The 21,388-nt window shown below is 46.4% G+C and overlaps 2 protein-coding genes across 11 annotated transcripts in view; both read right to left on the reverse strand.

Moving 5' to 3' along the window:
• Positions 1-326: 326 nt before the first annotated feature.
• LOC128303132 (uncharacterized histidine-rich protein DDB_G0274557-like) lies at positions 327-1,284 on the reverse strand (the record flags this gene model as incomplete). Its single annotated transcript, XM_053039990.1, has 1 exon — positions 327-1,284. A coding segment is annotated over one exon (549 nt), but the record flags the coding sequence as incomplete, so codon positions are not given.
• Positions 1,154-21,388, reverse strand: part of LOC128305471 (myocyte-specific enhancer factor 2) — a 43,489-nt gene continuing 23,254 nt past the window's right edge. For 3 of the 10 annotated variants that reach the window (XM_053042936.1, XM_053042932.1, XM_053042933.1), the window contains 7 exons: positions 5,004-5,595; positions 4,729-4,932; positions 3,717-4,251; positions 2,459-2,586; positions 2,159-2,382; positions 1,546-1,994; positions 1,154-1,460 (listed from right to left, as the gene is read on the reverse strand). In XM_053042936.1, the coding sequence (XP_052898896.1) occupies positions 1,288-1,460; positions 1,546-1,994; positions 2,159-2,382; positions 2,459-2,586; positions 3,717-4,251; positions 4,729-4,932; positions 5,004-5,057 (1,767 nt within the window). In that variant the 5' untranslated portion in view covers positions 5,058-5,595 and the 3' untranslated portion in view covers positions 1,154-1,287. Of the gene's footprint in view, positions 1,461-1,545; positions 1,995-2,158; positions 2,383-2,458; positions 2,608-3,716; positions 4,270-4,728; positions 4,933-5,003; positions 5,596-12,181; positions 12,273-14,183; positions 14,540-21,388 lie in introns of those variants that run through there. The other 7 variants (XM_053042941.1, XM_053042940.1, XM_053042934.1 and 4 more) reach the window with 7 other exon arrangements.

Below are 21,388 nucleotides of genomic sequence, written 5' to 3' on the forward strand. Positions count from 1 at the left end.
TCCGCGCTAGAGAAACGGGGATTGTAGGGTAACGAAGATACTTGAAAAAACTTACAAACAGCGTCACATCCATATGAATCAGATACAGAATCGAACATGCAACACGAGATGGAATCTGGTTCGGTTACATGAAGCTCAAACTCATTGTCTCTGTCCCTTGCAATGGACGTGCAATGTGACTTAAGTTGGAAGATTTACCCATCTATAGAGCAAGTGTAGAAACCGATCATTCAGGATATCCCCTTTTGCGGGACCCTTTTTGCGTGCCACCGAATAAACATACATTATGGCCACAACCTCACATACAGATACAGATACACACATACACGGCGTATACAATCATAGTGAAGGTAAATATTGAATGGTCGTGCTCATTTGCTTCACAAGAGATCTTCTCGACTTATCCGTTCATTTTCAACAAAGTTTCGCTTTCTTACTCTCTCTCTCCCTCTTTTCTTCATCTACTTTGCGCTCTTCTTAATTCATATTCTCAATCCCCACAATCCCATGCTTCAAATTGACGTGGATCTTTACCGTTAGCGTCAAAATTGAACCCGGTTAGATCGGTTTAACAACTAGATAAAAAGATTTCCTGCTAACCACGTCTCTGCTTATCGTAATGACTTCTGTTCACTGCAGTAACATTGACTTCACTAACTGTAATATCCGTTTGTCTTCGGGACGCACATCGCATCTGCCAGAGGAATTTGTTTAAGCTCTCGGTGGTGCCGCGACTCAGTAGTGCTGCTGCATCGACATTGCCTGGGATTGAGCGTCCATGGTACCGGATGGGGCCGGTGTCACGCCCGGTGAAGGCGAATGACTCCCCTGCAGGTGCTTCGGTTCACTGCTGTTGCTGTTGTGGTTATGATATGGTGACGCAGGCTGACTAGAATAGCCATGGTTGCTACTGTTGCTACTTCCAGCCTGTTGATGATGAAGATGTTGATGATGATGCTGATGCTGCACAAGATGGTGGTGTTGCTGATGATGTTGATTATAGAAGGGATGCAGGAGTTGAGACGAATGTTGTTGTTGTTGTTGCTGCTGGTGCTGTTGCTGCAGATGGTGATGATATTGGTGAGCGCCACCGTGACTGTGCAGATGCTGGTGAAGCTTATGCGTAAAGTTCGCCACACTGTTGTTCGGGCTTTCGGCCGAGTTGTTTCCGTCCGCGTCCGAAATCACTACCACATGGTTTGAGTTGTCGTCCAGGTAGCACGATGAACCGTCCGTCCCACGGTTCCCACCAGCGCCCGCACCGGTACCGCCGCTAGTCTTTAGGGGCTATGTGGCCCAGCCCTCCGATATTCTTGGTCTTTTATGCGCCTGTGCAGAGGGTGCATCGTATTCCGGAAGGTGGCTACCGCCCGTGCTGAGATGCCGGATGTCCACCGGTGAGGGTGCATTCGTTGGCGTCACGGAACCTGTCAGGTGCCCACCAAGAGGCATATAAGAGTCTGTTAAACAACGAGTCAGTCGAACCGTTCTAGATTTGATCCGTTTTGGTTTGGTCGTCTGCAAGACCGCTCCCCGTTTACTTACCCGGTGTCGGTGTTAGGTGACCGGTTGAGGAAGGTCGTGAATGTATCAGGTGGCTATGGTTAAGGTTGGCCCCTAGTGAGCTCGCACCGGCTCCTGCACCTCCGCCACTCACAACCACATTACCCATCGCAGTTAGTTGCTGGGCACCACCATTCTGTTGACTGCTGCTGTTGCTACTTCCGTTATTACTGTTGCCGGTCGCATTGACACTGCTGCTGCTGCCGCTGCCAGATGCTCCCGCCGACTGGACGCCATTTGCACCGGTTGCCGATCCACCGGTCGCTGAGGTACCGACACCACCACCAGGCACACCGTGATGATGTGACGTGTTGTGGTGGTCCCGGGGCGGTGAGATCGGTTCCGCCTTAATCTTCACCGACAGCGGTGAAGTTGACGGCGGCGGAGTACTGTTCGACACAGCTAGATGGGGCAAACCGCTGAAAAGTATTCTGAGTAAGTGCAACGCCAATTAACGCACCAAATGCCTAAATCAAACGCAAACACACACACACATACAGAAATGCGCGCGCATGGAGGAGTTGTTTGTGCAACTCTTCCGATCTCCTTGCTCAAAACGTAATGCACAGGTATGGTGATAGAATCGTATAGCTACCTCGAGTGCTGGAGACTGCCCATGGCGGCAGCTGCGGCCGCGGCGGACGTGTTTTGGCTATGGCTTGATGCCGCACCCCACGGTCCGATCATGATGTCCGTGTTGAGCGAGAAATCCTGTGCACCGAATGAGCCAAGCGTGGTGGTGTAGTTCGTAAGTCCCGGTATCGGGGTCTGCAGTGCCACTACCGGTGTATTCAAATTCGTTTGCTGCCGCGAATGCTGCTACGTAACAAGACAAACAAACATGCATTAGTCATTGGAGCGAGATACTGAGAGAGCGAAAAAGGAAAATACTTACTTCCACGTACGAGATGTCATCTGCTGTAATGGTCGGGTTCATGGGGGTCGGTATCACTACTCGCAAGTTAGTCGACCGTGATCCGGAACTGCCGCTCCCACCTGACGGACTCTGTTTTATCGTTTGCACTGCATTATCGAAATGGAACTCTGTTTGAAAGTACGATACTTGACGATTACTGTTGTTACTACTTGTGCTTACTATTTCCCTTCGCTTTTCTCTCGTTCTCGACGGCTTTTTATCACGACGCGCTTTCGTACAAGCGTCAAGCCGTCGTCGTTAGTATGTCAGTACGCAAAAAGTACACGCACTATAACTCAAACATCACAAAACGCAGAGCAAGGTCAAGCCACTCGTCCTACTCTTCCGGGACGCTTGGAAAATAGCGACTTCATTGGAATCATTAGTGTATTGAAAAATTTGCAATATTATTAACAAAGACACACAAACACACACGCACACGCAAGGTAATAATAATAATTTCAAGGTAATATTCAGAAATTTCAAAGGTGGGACGAAAATATTTCTTTCCACGCGCATGCAAGTTGCTCGTTAAAAAGGTCGCCACACACTTTGACGATCCTTTCCGACCAGTTCCGGTGCAGCTGAGGATTCCTCTTTGCCGCAATCATTATTTATCCTCCATGCACGACATCCTTTTTAACTGCCACAACACACCGCCAGTTCCCGCCATCTTTCTTTGATCAGTGGCTACGCACACACACCCACACACATGCATAATACCCCCACACACTCGAATGCATACAGTAGAGCAAATGGGTTCGAGTTTTTTAATGCATTTCCGGATGCAACTTCCGCAACGAACCGCGGTGGGGATGGTAACCCTTGAACTTTCGAGCGCCATATTAATAGTTTCGCATTAACAGTATACCTTTCTGTGTTGCTTTTTTTTTGCTTTGTTTGCGATTTTCATTGCACTCCCAATGGGGGAGGGTGCGTGTGGGCTGGCATCATAATTGCAATGTCACGCCATATGCATTTGACATTACGAGAGTTCTTCACGCAGGAGAACCTATTGAGTTAAGTAAACTTTCACAATTTGCGGGCGCGTTGGTAGCCATGAAACATGATTCTCCATTCCAGTTTCGCGTGGTAACGTTATTCAGACAATGTTGCATTTTTACGGACTTTTTTACCATTGCTCCCAGGGATTTCGAGAGAGTGGTCAGAAGGAAAGTAGTAGTACACACAAGTACATTAAGGAGTTAATCAAAACGCAAAGGAAAACCATGCTTACTTTTGTTATGCGTGTTATGGGTGTTATTGTTATTGTTATGCGCCTGATGAGAGCCAATACCTGGACTCGGGCCGGGACTGGGTGATCCACCGAGGGGCGACGCAGAGTGTGGATAGCCGTTCGACATTTCTAATATACCGCCGGAAGGATACACTGGAACGAGAATGAACGATGCGTTAGGCGAACGTGCCAAAAATAGAGGAACCTGCCCCGAATTGAACGTACCAGAATCCGTCTCGGAGCTGGAGGGCCGTGGACTAATACTATTGTGTGCCATCTGTGGACTGCTCTGCAACATCGAGTCGTTGTACGTACCGATCACGGGCACCGATACCGGCACCGACACCGGCAACGAGTAGCTGTTCGTGGCCATATTGGGTCGAGCACCGCCCGCCGTCAGCTGCTGGTTCCGCTGCATCATGATTTGAAAGTCCTCGTCGATTTTGTTGTACTTGGCCTCGGTGCGTGGCGTTAGCGTGTAGCTGTCCTCCGGTTCCGGCGAGTCCGGTGACATGGTACCATTTTTGTTTTCTTTCTGCGCGTTTACCTGCAACTGTAAGCAGACAGGACTTACAAGAATACGGACCGGGTGGCTTTCGGCGAGACGCTTTCCCGCTGGCTTCACTGTTTCACCACAATATTACCGCACACAAAAGAAAAAAAAACGCAACAAGTGACAAGCACCTTCTTCTTTTGCGGAACTGAGAGATAACAACGCACATGCAACCACGCACTTCCGGAAAAGGGTACGCGCACATGTCTGACAAAGGAGGGACAAATGCTTCTTCCAAGTTTATGCAATCAAACCAACGTGTTAGTGCTAATCGGAATCGCAACGTATTTGCATCGCGAGACGATACAGTGCTCGAAACATTTGAAACAGGTTAGAAAGCGAAAGAAAGGAAGCAATCAAAACTCGCAACAACACGCAACAACACGCACGCCCGCTAGTGCAGTAATAAACGGTTTGTCAATGAGGTCAAAGGTTCAGCAGTCACACCGTTAGAAGTACCTCAATGATGTTCTTGTTCGTCAGCGACTCGTGCGGCTCGTTGTATTCCGTGTACTTCAGCAACACCTTGTCCATGTCCGTGCTGGCGTACTGATATAGCTTGTTGCTGCTGCTGAAGATGATCAGTGCAATCTCGCAATCGCACAGCACGGACAGTTCGTACGCCTTCTTCATCACGCCAAACTTGCGCTTGTTAAACGTCACCTAAAAAACAAGGGGTGGAAAATAGTTTGTTTGCTGTAGTCGCGGGAAGGAAGAGACGAGGTGAACCTTACCTGTCGGTTTCGTTCGTCCGTTATCCTGGAAATCTGTATCTTTTTCCGTCCCATCGTGAGTGCTTGCTTTCGCCGGCTATCCTGATCGCAATCGAGATGTCCGGCGGTTCGCCCTTAACTGAGTGCTTTCCAAGGGGTGTGCGAGTTTCGGTCGTTTTTAACCGATTTTTAGTGTTGTCTCTTTTTCGTTCCTCTGTATCTCTCTCTCTCTCTCTCTCTCTCTCCTTTGCTACACTCTTTCCTTCTCTCTGTCTACGTATGGCACTGGTTGGTAAGTACTAGTTTGCTATTACCGCCCGGTAGGACTAATGATAATGCATCACCACACTATCGGGGACCGGCGTTGAATTGCAAAAGGAATATTTGACTCCCTTTTCCAGCGGTTTTTTGCTGGGTCAAGATCAAGGACACAACCACCCTGCTTCTGGTTTATGTTGCAGTTGACGTATATATAAATATGTGTATATATATCTACAAACAGTGGCCATACATTGGACACCCCGTCGTCCCCTATGTCATGCACGCATTTAGAATGCACATCCGATGTTCGCTCTGTGGAACTGAAATAAGCACTAAGACGACACACGTTGCGCTATAAAGAAAGGGAGCAGAGATAAAAAAACAAATATGAATAAAAAGGAACGCTCGGACTTGCATTTGTAGAAGGTAAATGGCAAATAATACAAATTTACATGTGCCTGCAATTTTACATTCCGTTTTCCCTGTGCTTTCCCGTTTGGCATGGTGCCTCTTTAAATGTCCATCAAATGGAGAACTTTTCTGCGCGGAATACTGCGGATCATAAACACTCTATTTCCCATTGCAACCGGCTGACATTTTTTAAAGCTTACCTAAAGAGGGACAAAAACCACAGTGACCTCTACCTTTAGACGATCAAATAAGCGAGGTATAGGATTTAGGTGCAAACGAAAGAGCAAATGCTGGAACTGCGGCAATTGTATTCGCCTACGTGCAAGGAAAATGCAGAACCCCATTGCTCATACGGTTTGCGGACGCATCGTGTCCCTTGTTTCACCCTTTGCACCCGTGGAGGCACAATTTATGCGAGCTTTTCTAACGCGCACGCGAATTCCCCAACCATGCACCACCCATTTCGTTGTGTCTGTGTCCATGTGCTCTGTGCTCTGTAGTAGCAGGCAGCCAGCTGGTTTCAGTTCCAAAGCCTTGCCTCAAAGGTTTTTCGCTGACACGCGAACATTTGCATATGATTCTTTCTCTCTTGCTCTTTCTGTGAGTACGCGAAAATACACATACACAAACATACATGGAAATAAAAGCACCCCCAAGGGCCAAGGTGAAGTGAGCAATAATAACAATAGTGACGAGGGCATAAAAAAGGAAACAAACATAAGCACAAAAACACATTTGTGCCTACCGAACCCTGAACTAATCGATACATTAATGTGTCGTCTTCAAGGATGCGGATTTGAATATTCCACTAGTCTAACGGTGTGCCCGGCGTGCTGGTACAATTCCCATCGCTTCATATACATATTTGTGCCTGTCATCACGTGAATCGTCACGGTCAATCGGTCTGCGATCGGTGCCTCACGCATGACTCGCGATCTGAAAAATCGCCACCACCACGGACGGACCGACCAGGTCCCAAACGTGCTAACTAATAATTCAAATCCCGCCCCGCTGAGCCTCTTCTGTCCCTGCTGGTCGATAATTATCGCTAAATTGATTGTCGCTTGTTTTGCGTATCGTGATGCCTATCCCCAGCTTCAAGAGACAAAGCGAACACAAATCTAGATTTTTGCTGCATGGATTTCGTTTTCAACTGTTGGCTGTTTCAATTAACACCTGCTGCAAAGGAGACGTCTTCCTATGAAGGAGCTGCTGTGGATTAGGTACATGGAGGTGGATTAGTTGAACCAATTGTTGAACACACAGACAAATGGATCCACAGACAAAGATTCCTTCGAAGCGAATAGACGCAATTCCATCCAGACAACATATTTTTCGTCTAGAAATCTGTACCTTTATTTCGTGGACCATTTCGAGAGAGGTTGAATGTAGCGTAAGTGCGCTATCAGATGGACGTTCAAAAGTTGACAAACAATAGGCGAAACAAATCCTGCTGCCAAGAAAAAAAAACATCGAGGCGGAAAAACGTCCACCACGGGACACACACACATAACATTGCACTTATGCTGTTATGACGACAGAAGATAAGTGGAGCAAATATACGCCCCAGCAAGATGCCCAAGATCTCTGGCCAGACTTTCCTGATCTACAGCTCACAACACGGCAAGAGCTACCGACCAAGGCAAGATACATCGTATCTTCTTTCTTCTGGCCTGATATGTACAAGGCTGGGAAAAAACAGGCAAGGAACGGTCTTTCTTGTACGATGCATGACATACGATGGCGACGAAGACGGTTCACAACGACGCGCGTTTTTGGCACCGACCTGATGTTAGGTAAGATTCCTCCCGACACGGACTCAACGAGGAAAAACATCATCCCACTTGCCTATCATATCCACCCACGGGAATGTTGGCTAGAGCGTAAAACAGTCACAACCAAACCTTTCGCTGTGGTGAAACGGTTTAGAGGCAGAAATTCTTACTATTTTTCAGAATATTACATCACGTGGAAACAAAAAACAGGTGACAATCGCAGGTTGAGCAGAGAACAAAGTTTCAATAATTTTATGAGCCGCTTCCTTCGGGCACTGAAGAGTTCAATAGCGCTCAAACAGCTTCTCCTTCTCGACAGACGGGGACCCTATCTGCACACAGAATATCGCGTTCCAATCGTCACTCGTGACTTTTCCGACTTGTCATCAGTGTCGTCGTTGTATTTTCCGCCACCAGTACGGCTTCCTTCCACCATTTACCAACGCAAGTATGTTCCACCATGGATGGGCTGATTTTCCAGATGAAGCTGTCTGCCGACGAAAGAAAAAAAAAACAGAACAACCGTTGTGGCCATGTCTGCGTCAAGTGAAAAGATTCACCGAATGTTTCTCTCGAGAAGGGACGGGGGAGATAGAGGTCGCCTGCGAAAATAAAAGGGCCAATCTTGCTTTCCGTTTCGCTCCGTTTTTGATAGCAATGTTCTCGGTACGTTTAGAGACTTTCGATATGTTATCGATTTGACAATAGCGAAATCCTTGCCAAACTCAATTGTCCCCAGCTTCCATAGGACAACACCGCACAGCGCACAGCGCACCTTTCTTCACATTATTGACATAATCGTATGTTTGCTAAGTTAACAACGGGACGCTGTCAAGATGTGCCAAAGACATTTCCGTTCCGCGATGCCTCGTGGCATCCCATACCCCGTCAATCGTTTCGATAGAGTTCAATCGATTGAAATGTGCATTTCTTCTTGCGGGTTTCCAACACAAATACCGCACCGACGTAGAGAAAAAAGGCATCTCAATATCATCGTCAACATCACCACTCGATAAAGCATCATCTCGCTGCTCAACTCAACGATCGTGAAACGGTTACGCATTACACGTTTCTGCACGATCGTGATCGTGTCTATCGCTGCCAATGTGTCAAGCCAACGCGTACGTGAGCAAATGAAGGCACGGGAGCACGCAACACATTCTCATCGATTTTCTACCTTTTTTCGAAAGCCATTATCGCAAACCACACACAGTCAACTTGTTTAGACGTATTGGTAATACCCGGACGTACATACATAAATCGATGAAAAAACGGTGAAAAACAAATACATCCAACAACGTCCCAGAGTTTCCCCCGTGGATCGTCTTCACATATGCCGACGTCAAGGGAATAGAGAGGTGAAAAGGAGGTTCCCTACTAGTATTAACGTTACACACTTCTGTCCCAAACGGTTTTCCTTCTTGTCCGCATAAACACAAACACCGAAAGATTGTGGTTAACGATGTACGATCATCGTCACATTCAGAGCATCACAATTTCCTGCCCGAGCCCCGTTCGCTTCAGAAATTCAAAAACACCCCACCGAACTCATACTCCTCTCATTTTCCCCCACGCGCTGGCGGAAAATTCACGCAAAACCTGACTCAGTTTTCAGCTCGAGATGATCGCGATCTTTTTCACTTCTTTCTCTTCAGCGTTGGTCTTCTCTTTGTCTCTCTCGCGTCTTGCACCATTACTAGACATACTTTTAATGGCGTCTCGTTTCGTTCGTTTCCTTTATCTCACGTAGCCCCCGCGCACGACCCATCGGCACATGTTCAGTTTGTCGCTCGTGCTCTTCTTCAGCTTTTCCTGATCCTCAGAGGAGACGGATCGAATTCGGTGCAGCTGTTGCTGCGCTCTGATCTTTGTACTCGCCAGCAGCGACAACATTCGTTCCGCTGCGAAGAAGAAAAAGGGAAGTCAAAACAACAACGCGCACCTCAACGTCTCTAGAAGCGCGGAAATGGTGGACGGCGGTGGTGTAGCGCCCTGTTGCTTAAACCACACGCGCTCGTCTTGTCTCGGACCAAATGGCTCGTGCGCGCACACTCCGGACAAACCTGGGCAGCGAAGATTCTTTCGGTTTGCTTTCCTGTGTCTTTCTCGATTCTCGCTGCGAAGAAAATATATTCTACAGCGCACTTTGAATACCGGAGAAACGTACAATTGAAGGTACAGTTCATCCTCACACCGACTCGCTATCCTCCATGCGTGATGGAAAGCATTAAGAAAAACTGCGGTAGAAAAAAGGGAGCCAAGGAGCATTTTACGAAATATCTTCACGAACCGCGAGATCCACAGAACAGTGCGAACGTGTTTTATTTTTCCCCGAGACGAGACGCATGGATGGGTTCAATGTGGTAAGCGGTAAACGGCAAGAAAAATGGACAAGTCAACCGACGTTAATGTCTGAAATGAACGAAATGAACCTCCTCCCTGGTATAGCCCCACCCCGGGTACCGCCGGCCTGTGTGTGTGTCGAAAGTCGGTCCACACGGCGCACGGCGAAACATTTTATCTCCGCTCAGGCGAAAACGTGGAAAAAGAGGTTTGCCACTTAGCTCGTTCAGGGGTTTTTGTTTTTCGTTACGGGACGGGACTGTTAGAGACATTCTCCTGCCTTTTTTTACGGTCGATGCCACTCGCTACCATCCGAATCTACCGAACCAAAACCCACCAGGGCCTACAATTGCCTGTTCCTACATCCATCCATCTATCCATCCATCAACAGTGAACTGTTCCATCCATCTCGGGACGGTATTTGCCAACTGAACGTCCGTCCTTAGATACACCCAAGGTAGAATTCATAAAAACCACGGTCTTTCAAAGGTTTGTTTTTGTCCAACTTCGAGCCATTTTCATGTAATGCTGGTTAAGCCGTTAGCTTGCCTCATCCATCGTTAAATGATAGAGTAATAGTTTTATATGAAATGGAAAATCAGAGTACAGGTCGCCCCTTTCACTTTCACACAATTACGATTTTTCTTGCAGCAATGGAGACGCCCAGTACTTTATGAAAGACATGGAGACGCCTAGTACTTTTCACTGCGAAACTTTTCAGCGATTGCAATTTTCTTGGTTTTCATACAGAATCCAAAACGTAAACCAAAAATAGATGCATTTTATGATCGTTATACACTTTTTTCACGCTCTGAAATCCATACGTTAACCGTTAAGCCTAACTTGATAGTGAAGCGTTACGTATTCAATTACATTTTTCTCAACAAATGTTTGATGGATGGCCAGTTTTACAAATTTGCAAACGGTAATTATGAGCCTTATAACATTTTGCCTTCCTATACTCATATAGAACATAATCCTTAAAATCTATGCTCCAAAAAGTTCGCTTCCAAAATCATTGAATTTTTTGTATCTGATAAGGTCCTCATCATTCTAAGGATCTTCTCATAGCCACGACGGTTACAATACGCTCTGGGATGACTCCAAGATGCGGGCTAAGTCCGTTAACGATAAGTCGCATTCGACCATCGCGCGGCGCGACGTTCGTCCTGTGTCTCGATCGATTCGACCGCCCTTCGCCTTCAACCTTCAAAACAGCCACGTCAAGGATCGGGGCCCCTAACCCAACAACTACCGGTTACCAGTTTCAGAAGCTTTCCTCCATTTTTCCACCATCGCTACGTAGTCCGCGAACAACCCTCACCCTCTGTAGAGACTGTGGCGCGACCTTCAACCGCCACGCGGGTAAAGCCATTTTCTTACCGGTGTGCTTATGCGCCCATGCTGTAGAAGATTCACGACCACTTCCTCCACAACGCTCACACCGTACACCGGCGGCCGGAAGCATGAACAGCAGGAAAAACGGGAAATATGCTGTAAATTTCCATTATGCTTTCAAATAGCACCATATCCGCCCCTGGGACGGAAAGGTTTGGCCGAGAGTTCGACTTTTCGCCCCATCGGGTTCGGGATCACGAAACGACTCGCGAGAGTGTTTGAGCAAGACAAAACATCCAGCACAAACCGTCGTTGGACGGCAAACCGAGCAGCAGAGAGCGTTCTTGCTACTACTCAGAAACGGAAAGGATACGCTCATCGAGTGGGAAGAGCAAACAATCGACCAAAGTCACACAAAAACGAACCATCTAGTATCACCGAGACCTTTCCGAAGGCGACGATCTTTTGACTTTCTGGGAAGGTGGTGTGGGGAGAGGATGGAGAGTGCGGATGGAGGGTTCTTCCTTGCGACACAAGCACGGCGACCAGATTGAGCCTTATTAGCCGTTCTTGACGGTTGTTTGTGTAAAACAAAGTTGGCCAAAATTTAATTTCATAAAAAGAATTATATCAAATATGCAGCCACACAGTGCAAACCAGAGTGCCGCGTCTCGGTCGAAGTGCCGTGTCTGAAATGAAGACAACACACAAATACTCCTACACACACACACACACACACTGCGAAGGTCATCGCAATTGATTATTTATGCTAGCTCCGCTTAGAATCCGTGTTGTGTTCCGGTGGCAAAGGAAAAAATAACGATTTTCTCACTCAGTCCTTCATGCTTCCCTGTTCTCCTTCTGTTGCATGTCCACCTCTGTGGATACTTTTTCATACACCATTTTTTCCTCATCGGAATTGCCCCTGTTGCTCTGGCAGTGTGGCATTGTTCTTCTGTCCCTTCGCGCTATATCCTCACTACAACGCATCGCCCAATTTTGCCTGTTTGGCTGTTGATTTGGCGCTTTTATTTTCCAGTTGATTTATTTCTGCGTTCCCACAATTATTACCTGAGCTCTCCTGTGCCGTCCTTTTGCACGCGCTATTATGCAACGCCGGGGGTACGTAACACCGTTAATCTAGGTACACGCTGGAGCACGATTTCAGCAATGCCACACTCAGTTCGCTGGGCCAAATGGTGATTGACATTCGTTTTGTTTTTTTCCCCCAAAGTCCAACCTCAGCCGCCAACTATTATCAAACCACTGACAGCGCTAGCGAGAAATCACAATATCGTCTACAAAGGCCACCAAAATGCGGCCTATTTTATTATTTCGCTATGTATTTGCCGTTTGCCAATTGTTGTTTCACTTTAACACAAACTTTAACACTTCCGATATAAATCGATGGCCGTTACTCTTTGTACTCCTGGAACTAGCAACATCAGTGTCGTTACGACGTGAAACGAAACACACATATACCTCAATACATTACAAGCAGACAGCCCAGCACAGATGTCACCCGCTAGGCACGATTAAGTATATAATTAATACGCTTTAGTGCAAAGGAGCCGCCCAGCCATACTAATGGGATATTGGAGAGCAATTGAGCACTATGCGCAACAGCATAGCAACAACTACACATACACACACACAAACACTACAGATCAGCATCAGAACTTGTGGAAATCGACACGAACGTACGAATGGCACGAAACATTTCCGCCAAGCTTCATATTCCAGCTATTCTTGAGCTGCTTCCAAAACACACTAACTAATAAGATCCTTTCGTTTCGAAGCTGATCCTGGCCTTGTGAGTCTGTTCACTCTGTATCCACAAAATGTGGAAATAAGATACGGTTCGATGGAGTTCGATTTTCCAGCCTTCAAATGTTGAACGTAAAACTGAGATATTGAACAATCACAAGAGCGCAGTAGCAACAACCAAACAAAAAAAACCAATCGCTGCATCTTTAATGTCATAGCACCTATCAGTGTTACTTAAAAATTGCATCTAAATTTGGAAAAAATGCATCTCTTCTAGTTGCTTGACATTGTAAACAAATCAATGGACGAAAAGAAGCACTATGGACCTGCCAACGGTGGGTGTATAGGTGGCGATCGCCTTTAGTCCTATTTTTATTGCAAAGGGATTCCCCAAGCTATGTATGTAAAACTGTCGGCATCAACAACGGTACAATAATGGCCACAGCTTCACTCGCCAGCTCCCAACTCACCTTCCCTCGTCCAAATCTAGCTTGACTCTGACCTAGTGCGCAAGCAGGACAGAAATAGACAAACTAATAATAATATCACACGCATGCCAATAATACTTCTCACGGGGGGCTTTTCCTGTTTTAACGGTGCAGTCTCGGCCACCACCACCACCACCGCCTTCAAAACTGCATACATTCCGTCAAAGAGGGTTCCCTCAAATGGGAAAGGGACCAAGCAAGGCAACATCTGGGGGCGGCCCCGACCTTGACTCTGGGGGTGGCGGGAGGCTTCGCGCTTTGGTTTGTTATGAATATGGCGGAAAGTCTGGCGGATTATTTTTAGGGTAGAGAATAACTCGCTATCCAGCATATTTTTAATCCACGTCTGGCGGTGTCTACGGCACGTCTGATGATGTTGTTTGGTGGATTTTTGCTTTTTTTCAATCAAGTATTTCGACCACGTGCTCCCGAGCAGGGGCTGCGGTTGAAGAAAAAAGGTCTCTTTCGCTACTGAACATTATAGCACTATCGCGTGAATATTGTCGTGTCCTTTCGCATTTATCACGCACTATAATCCTAGATGTGATTCGTGTATTTTGCACCGAGGATTAGGAACGGAGCAGCCACATTGCCACTAGCTGGTCTTGCAATCTTCAATCTGCAACAAGCGTACCGATCTATTCGGTACTTCTATTCAAGCTCCCATCGGTGCGATCTTCCCACCTTCGTGGCGATCCATAGATAAGCTTCTGTTAGTGATGTACGTATTTTTCGTTCGCGATAAAACAGATGCAAACCGGAGCGGTGTTCCGGTGACGTTTGTTTGTGATGACCCTGTGCAGTGTGTCAGTACGTACATCTAATCTCCGAGGTGTCCAACGCTGCTCAGATCACAAACTCACTCCTCCTTAGAACGTCTGGTGAAGTCTTATTTCTCACTCGTGCTTCCCAGCGCTCCAGTCGCCCCCATGAATGGAACCTCTTTTTCGGCGAGGGGTTCGACGCTGTTGTTTGCCTTATGTAAATAATCTCTTTTTCACCTTTCATCCTACGCCAACCGGCTAGGCATGGCGCTTTCGGACAGTTGTGTTTTTTATTGTTGACATTTGCATCACAACACACACGGCGACAAAAAAGGTGGACGACGCACGGATCTATCTCACTCTCCCATCGGATGGTGACGCGCGCGCATCCGTTCCGCGACAAACTGCGCCACCTTCGCCACAAACCGCTTATTTGATTATTTACTTCTTCACTTCCAATTCGCACATTCGCCACACACTTTATCGCTCGCAACGTTATCTCGCACACTACAGTAAGCCACACACACGAAAAATACGAAATACACACCAAGTGCAAAAGACCACGCGCGACGCGTTCGGGGGCTTATAACATTTTTTGTGCGCCTTGCCGTCCGTCGCCGTTGGTTGGCGTTTGCAAATGGATTTTCACGTCACTATCGCGATGGCAGCACGCTCACAGGGGGGAAAAAACCCCAGCCGACACTGTGCGTCTTCCTTCTGCTTTTCTGCTGCGGGACCGTTTCTGTGCAGCAGCACTGGCAGGAAAATTGAACGGCCAGTCAACCAACACAAAAAGCACGTCCGTACCGTACGCGTTTCGATCTTAGAGTGAACCGCGTGGGTGAGAAGACCGTGCCTCACGCGCTGTGTGTCGTAAACGCGAGAGACGTGAGTGCAAGCGCACAAGCAACCCTGTTCGGTGACTGGCGTGTGAGTTTTTGTGAAGCGAGAATTTTCTGATGTTTCCGGCGCTCTCTCCTTACGCGCCACTGATTCATTATCTGATGTGTTTGATCATCTTCTTATCATCGGAGCAAGACGTGCGAGTACATAAACTCACGCAGTGTGAGTGAGCTGTGTTCGGGCACATCTCATTGCTAACACTCGTGCATGGTTGTCTTTCACGTTTTCAATATATTTTCCAACCTGTCAAGCTACTTTAAATCCGACAAACTGCATTTAGGTACAAAAGATGCATATCCACATTGCTTATTATTTACACTAAACTTCCTAAAATACGTATACTAGTAGACCAACTCAAGGAAAATGAACCAGACCAAACGAGAGACAAGGGAAAATACCACATATCCTCATCTCTCATGACATGTACATTTAAATACATACGTTCTACACACCTCATAGAAAGCCCAATGCTTTCATTTCCACGTACTCACACACACACACACACACACACACACACACACACACACACACACACACACACACACACACACATACGCACGACACACTCTCTCTCTCTGCTCGAGTGAGTGTGCCTCTTTTCTCCCACTTTGACACGTGCGTTCGCAGGATCGCCGCTGCCTGTGAAGGAATGTATCGTGTATCTGCTGCCAAGCAAAGTTGGCTCGAACACGTTAGAGAAAAATCGGTCCAAAATAACCGTAGTGAGCCGAATCGCATCCTGAGCGCGAAACGAAACGTACCGAATCAGTCGGAGGAGAATATATGTAAGGGGAAAACTGGGAAATGATAGATGGAAAATGGTGGAACGAATTTCGTTCGCATCGAGAATGATATGATGGCATGCTTTGTAAAACAACAACGCACACAAGCATATATTTTTATACATATATGTATATATGTATATCTCTCTCTCAATCTTTCTCATCCTTCTCATTTATCCTTTTATGAATTTTATGATTGGGTTGAGTTTTTCCAATTTTCTCTTGGTGAGATACCTCCAGCTGAGTGAACATTCTCTCCCTGTTCCACTCTCATATGCCCATCTTCATCACCTGGCAACACAAATTGCTTTACAGCTGTGTGCAACTGCACTCAATGCAGAGGGAACACTGCCGTTTCTCTCTTTCCCACATACACAACCATTCTCATATGATTTTCCACCACACGTACTGGTGCTGGGATGTAGCTGTGTGAGGAAAAACGCAGACACGCTCCTGCGTGCGCTCACTCACTCACTGGAATGGAAAATGATTTGTGAGCAGCATATGTTTCGATCATTTGTCACTCCATGTGGTGGTGATAAATTATGTGCGTGTTTGTCTGCACCTCCGGGCTTCTTTTGTGACCTTCTTCGTTTCCTGCCATTCGTTCTCCTTGTACCAGGAACAAGAGAGGTTGTTGATGTTCTATGTTTCATGTATCCACAAAAACCTCATTGCCGGCTTGTTTATCGTTTTGCTTTACACTTTCATTATTTGCTTTGAATTGAAACCCTCTACTTTGCTTTGCATGTCGGCAAGTTGAGGTGTACACAGCGAAATAAGTGGATTTTAAAATAATACAAAACTAAATGGAGACGCACGGTAGGCCACACGCGTTGCGTTCACGTGGGCGCTCTTTCAATAAACCCCACGCGTGGCAAACGAATGCTGAACCCGAAGCATCCACGGCGAGAGGTGGAAAGCTAGCTACGTTTCAGCTAGCAATAAAAAAGGTTCTGCATTTTACACGCTCCATTGGGCATTTCGTCTCCGCTTCCACTCCCAACAACGGTGATGGAGAAGAACATGATTATCGACATGGCCGAAGATGATTTTCCAGCATTGGAATGAAACATTAAGCATACCTGTGCGTGCAAATCTGTCCGTGGACGAAAGAAGTACGAACGGAGTCGGATAAATAATTAACATAAAACACACACAAATCGATAACAGACCAACACCATTGCTACAAGTTCCCGTCACTTCTGCACCAATGAGAGGTCTGCACAAGAAAAAAACCTGCATCACAACCATGCTTACCCCGGAACGGGAAGTATATTATATCTAAATTAGTACGGAATAGACAACCGACCGGATAAGACGAACTATAATACCCTTTCACCGGAACCGGAGAGAGGACTGGAAATCGGAAACGTTGTTGTTTTTCTTTTCCAATTGCGGTAAATTATGTAGGTGTAACACTCCTCATTTCCCGACGGATACCCGAACGGAGCTAGAAAGGTGTAGGAAGAAATCTTAAAAAACTTGTCCGCCCTCACTGTGGGTCCAGAATGTCCATTTTCTGTACACGATGCGATGGAGAGAGAGAGAGGTTTTCATTCATTAAACCAGTAAATACAAAAAAAGCTCAACGGAGCTATTTTAAACTTCAAAACACAAACACCCCCAGGAAGAGCATTGGAAGTGCGTTCAACGTCTTACGTGTTTTTGTCCATATTAGTCGATCTAATCACAGACAACCGTGAGCAACAGTTTTACACGTTTCCGCAAGGCTCTTCACCGATTTCCATCCAACAACGGACTAAGGACAGGGGGCGACTGATCCTAATCGATGGGAAACATAAATCTTGTATCTCCTCCCATATCGATTTTTCAACCCTTGTTCCAGGACAATATTATCATAAATAATTCCAACTCCAACCTCATTTGGACACACAAGCAATTCATCCCAGCAGAACACAGTCGTGTGTTTTCCATTTTTCGTGTTGTTGGTGGTTGAGAGAATCGAAATGACGTTCTCGGCATACCATCATGATGACATGCCTCAGCGTCGAAATAATCTGTCCCATTTCCACTCCCCGCCTTGGGTCTGGTGAGGTCCTCGAGGATGATCAATAATTTCCGAATGAGAAGAAAATGACCTACATTTAAGGGTTCCCCTTGCTTGGTGCTCGAAAGGATTTATAGGCTCTGCCTTGCAGTCACATATTATCTGCTATTATGTGCGTAATATTAATCTCGACTCTTACATTTTTATATTCCTTCCCGGGATACGTACAGCGACTCCATCACGTATCACTCCTTGCCAATGGATGGTCCGCTACAGATTCTTCCTTTTTATGATTATTTTTTTCTAATCTTGTCCCGTTGCTTTTTCTAGCCCCGTTGCTACTCAATGACATGACCATGAATCGTTGACATTATGGAAAACGAAAACATATAATCAACAACTGACCTTCTTCTGCTTTCTGGCTGCTTCTCGCCTTTCTTGCGTACTTCATCGCACACACAAACATGTACACTTTAATGATGGACATTTCTTTAAGCCAAGCGCAAGTAATGTTAGGAGGCCTTTTCCGTCCACTGACGTCACTAACTCGTATCGACCAATCGATCAGAATAGGAGACACGCTGTTCTAAAATATCGCTGCTAGTCTCGAATTAAAGCCTATACACAGCAATGATTCTCCTTCGAGATCCTGGCGATCAATCCTCTTTATTCTTACAATGACACATAGATAGTACCTTATCACTGGTGAATCATTGCCATCGTCTAGCAATCGCAGGCAGGTTTGACTTTAAATTGTGGACATGTCAACTACATTAGCTTCACATTTCCCAAACAAACAAGATGCAGCTTACCGCTGCTGACACCACAAACGTGGTGCGTCTAGCACTACTTGCGAGCAGCACATGGGGTCATCTCATCTCACACACTTGTGAGACCGACTAACGAACACATCTCACACTCCCGGGTGAATCGGCAGCTGGGGGTTTTGGTCAAGTTCGGTTGCCTCAAGCATGTGTTCTGCTCGATATGTGTGTTTGTGCGTTGTTTTCTGCCCATGCGTTGATCTGTCCCGGCAATTGTGTACCGAGTAGTGTTTCACGCGCATTCGCGTATGTGTTTTGATCTCACTCACGAGGCACAGGGAAGCTGTTTGCGGTAGCAGTTCACTATTCTCTAGCTCCGACCACCCGACAAGCAGCATAGGCTCCCGAGTGTTTCGGAGCGTTCTTCTGTTTGACCCGGTTCCTGGTGGTCGATATAACGACACGACACATACGGCACGGTACTAGAGATGCACGTATATCGGTATGTGTGATGACCACCAACAGATCGTAGCATATGTGTATGGTTAGACGTGAGTGGCTAATCTGTTGGCAGACTCTGGCTTGAGAGATTCTTTTCCCGCACACACAAGTTGCGTGAGTGTGAGGTGCACGAGATTTTCAATTTACGTCAAACAAGAATTGACTTACATTGAATTCAATTACCATCGAAACGGATGCAGCCGCAAGTTTCGTCGTCCCGCAAAGATGAAACGCCCAAAGGGAACGGTGTATTGGCTCTCCCTCACAACCACTTAGATTCCTATCAACATCGGTAAGGCTTTCGGTTTATTGATCCACTGCACGGTTCTGATTCGATTTGCCAATCCCAACACACACGCTGATGTTCTTAGTATTGGTATGAGAACAGTGTGCTTTCCGAAACACACAAAAAACCGCCACATTCCCATTCGACGGTGAGAACAGACTGCCCGATATACCCCCAATGCTTCCCAATCTCACCCCAAACACCCAAATCCTCTCACGGCGGAAAAGCGTGACAGAAACTGCGCTTCCCCCAAATCATTCAGCTGGACCAGAGCAGCTAATATTGTTGAACCATGGAGATAAAGGGTTTCTACTTACACCTTCCCACATCCAGAGCAAGTGACACGGCGCAGTTAATGGAGCGAAATGAGGCATTCCTGTTTTCCACTGAATGGAAAAGCGAATGGGAAAACTGGGCTCCCATCGTTCCGCACACCAAACAATAAGCAACGGTGGAAATATTGCTCTCCCGCTATTGCGTTTCGAACGAACCGGGATGCGAAAAGGATGCTTTCGAAATAAGTAGAGCAAAGCGAAGGTATGGAAAGTATATGCGAAAGGACAGCCACAAGCCGGGAGCAAAAAGCTTTCGATCGGAAAAATCTCGCCCGAGGGAAATCAATTGACCTTTTCCTTCCCCATGAGGCGGGGAGTTGGGTTGCGGTACGTAAAAGGGAAGGTTGCGTGTTTTGCTGTACTGATCAGGCACTGGATCAAGACTGTATGGCAGGATGGAAGCGGATTCTACACCGTCAGAGCGAGAATCTACTCCATCAAAACGAAGGAAAAATGACGCGTGAGCCAGGTGAATGTACGTAGGGCACGAGCATTCAATTCTTGGCTCAGTGAAAGGACCTGTTGAATGTGCGTTTAAGGATGCGTATCCAAGGTAAGCACTAATAGAACGTGGCCTTTGTTCTACGATTTAAAGCTGTCGAATGAGGAGGTCTCACCAGAAGGAAAATCTTCCATTGTGTGATACCTTACAATAACCAAGTCGAATAGTAAATATGGTGCATGAGTTTCTGGTGAGTCAAATTACTTTCTTCACTTTTCTGGTCATGAATTTCTTTAGGAAAATAATTAGAGATGAACTAAACTAGATCGAAGCTCTCAGACAAGAGCCTTTTCTAGGTACTTGAAATGAAGTACCTAGGATCAACTTACCGAATGTATATGAATGCGTTCAATTACAATATAATACCAAGAGAAAACCCATGAGTCATCTGTAATAGTTCATTCAAAATTACTCCTCTTTCGCACGTTTAGCTCAACAAATTACAAAGACGCACTGCTGTGCTGGGAGAAACGAACGCTAGTTTTACAGAGGAAAGCATTCTTCTCAACAAGTCACAGACACGACAATGATTGACGCTTTTACGACGCTTTACAATTTTTACGACAACGAAGATAATAATTAACGACTCCATGGCTTGTTCCTCGTCCGCTCCCGCATGAGTGACTTCAGGCAAATCAATCAAATTTATGCTTCACACAGCTACTCTCTCGCTGATCGCCAATGATCGTCGCACGTTTCGAAGGTGTCACTGGCTGACCAACCCCTTCGCGATTGTATACGATCGTGCTTTGTGTATTAGCAAGCGATGCCCTGCCAACCGAATCATAACGAACGCCTTTTAATGCTAGCAATCGTTTCGCTGCCATTCAACCCCAAATCCATGTCTACATCACACACCGCATCGTTATTCGGCGCCTTTAAAACGAAACAATTGTTTGAGGTTCGCTCCTTCACAGAACAAAAACACTGCGAAAGAGTGTGCCTCAGCTTTGCAGTCACGTTTGTCATTATTTTGTCATGCCCAACCTCCACCAGAGGGAAAGAAGAACTTGAAATTGTTTCGCTCGCTTCCCATCCTGCAGGAAACTAATTGACAATATGGGAAACAATTGCACTCTGTGAAGGAAATGAACGCTTTGTTTGCCTTTTGCATCGGAAATCGGCTTCGGGAACATTTTGTGCAACTGCAATATCATCCTTCTGCGTGTTCAAAT

This window comes from Anopheles moucheti, chromosome 3 (assembly GCF_943734755.1).
Source record: "Anopheles moucheti chromosome 3, idAnoMoucSN_F20_07, whole genome shotgun sequence".
NCBI lineage: Eukaryota > Metazoa > Arthropoda > Insecta > Diptera > Culicidae > Anopheles > Anopheles moucheti.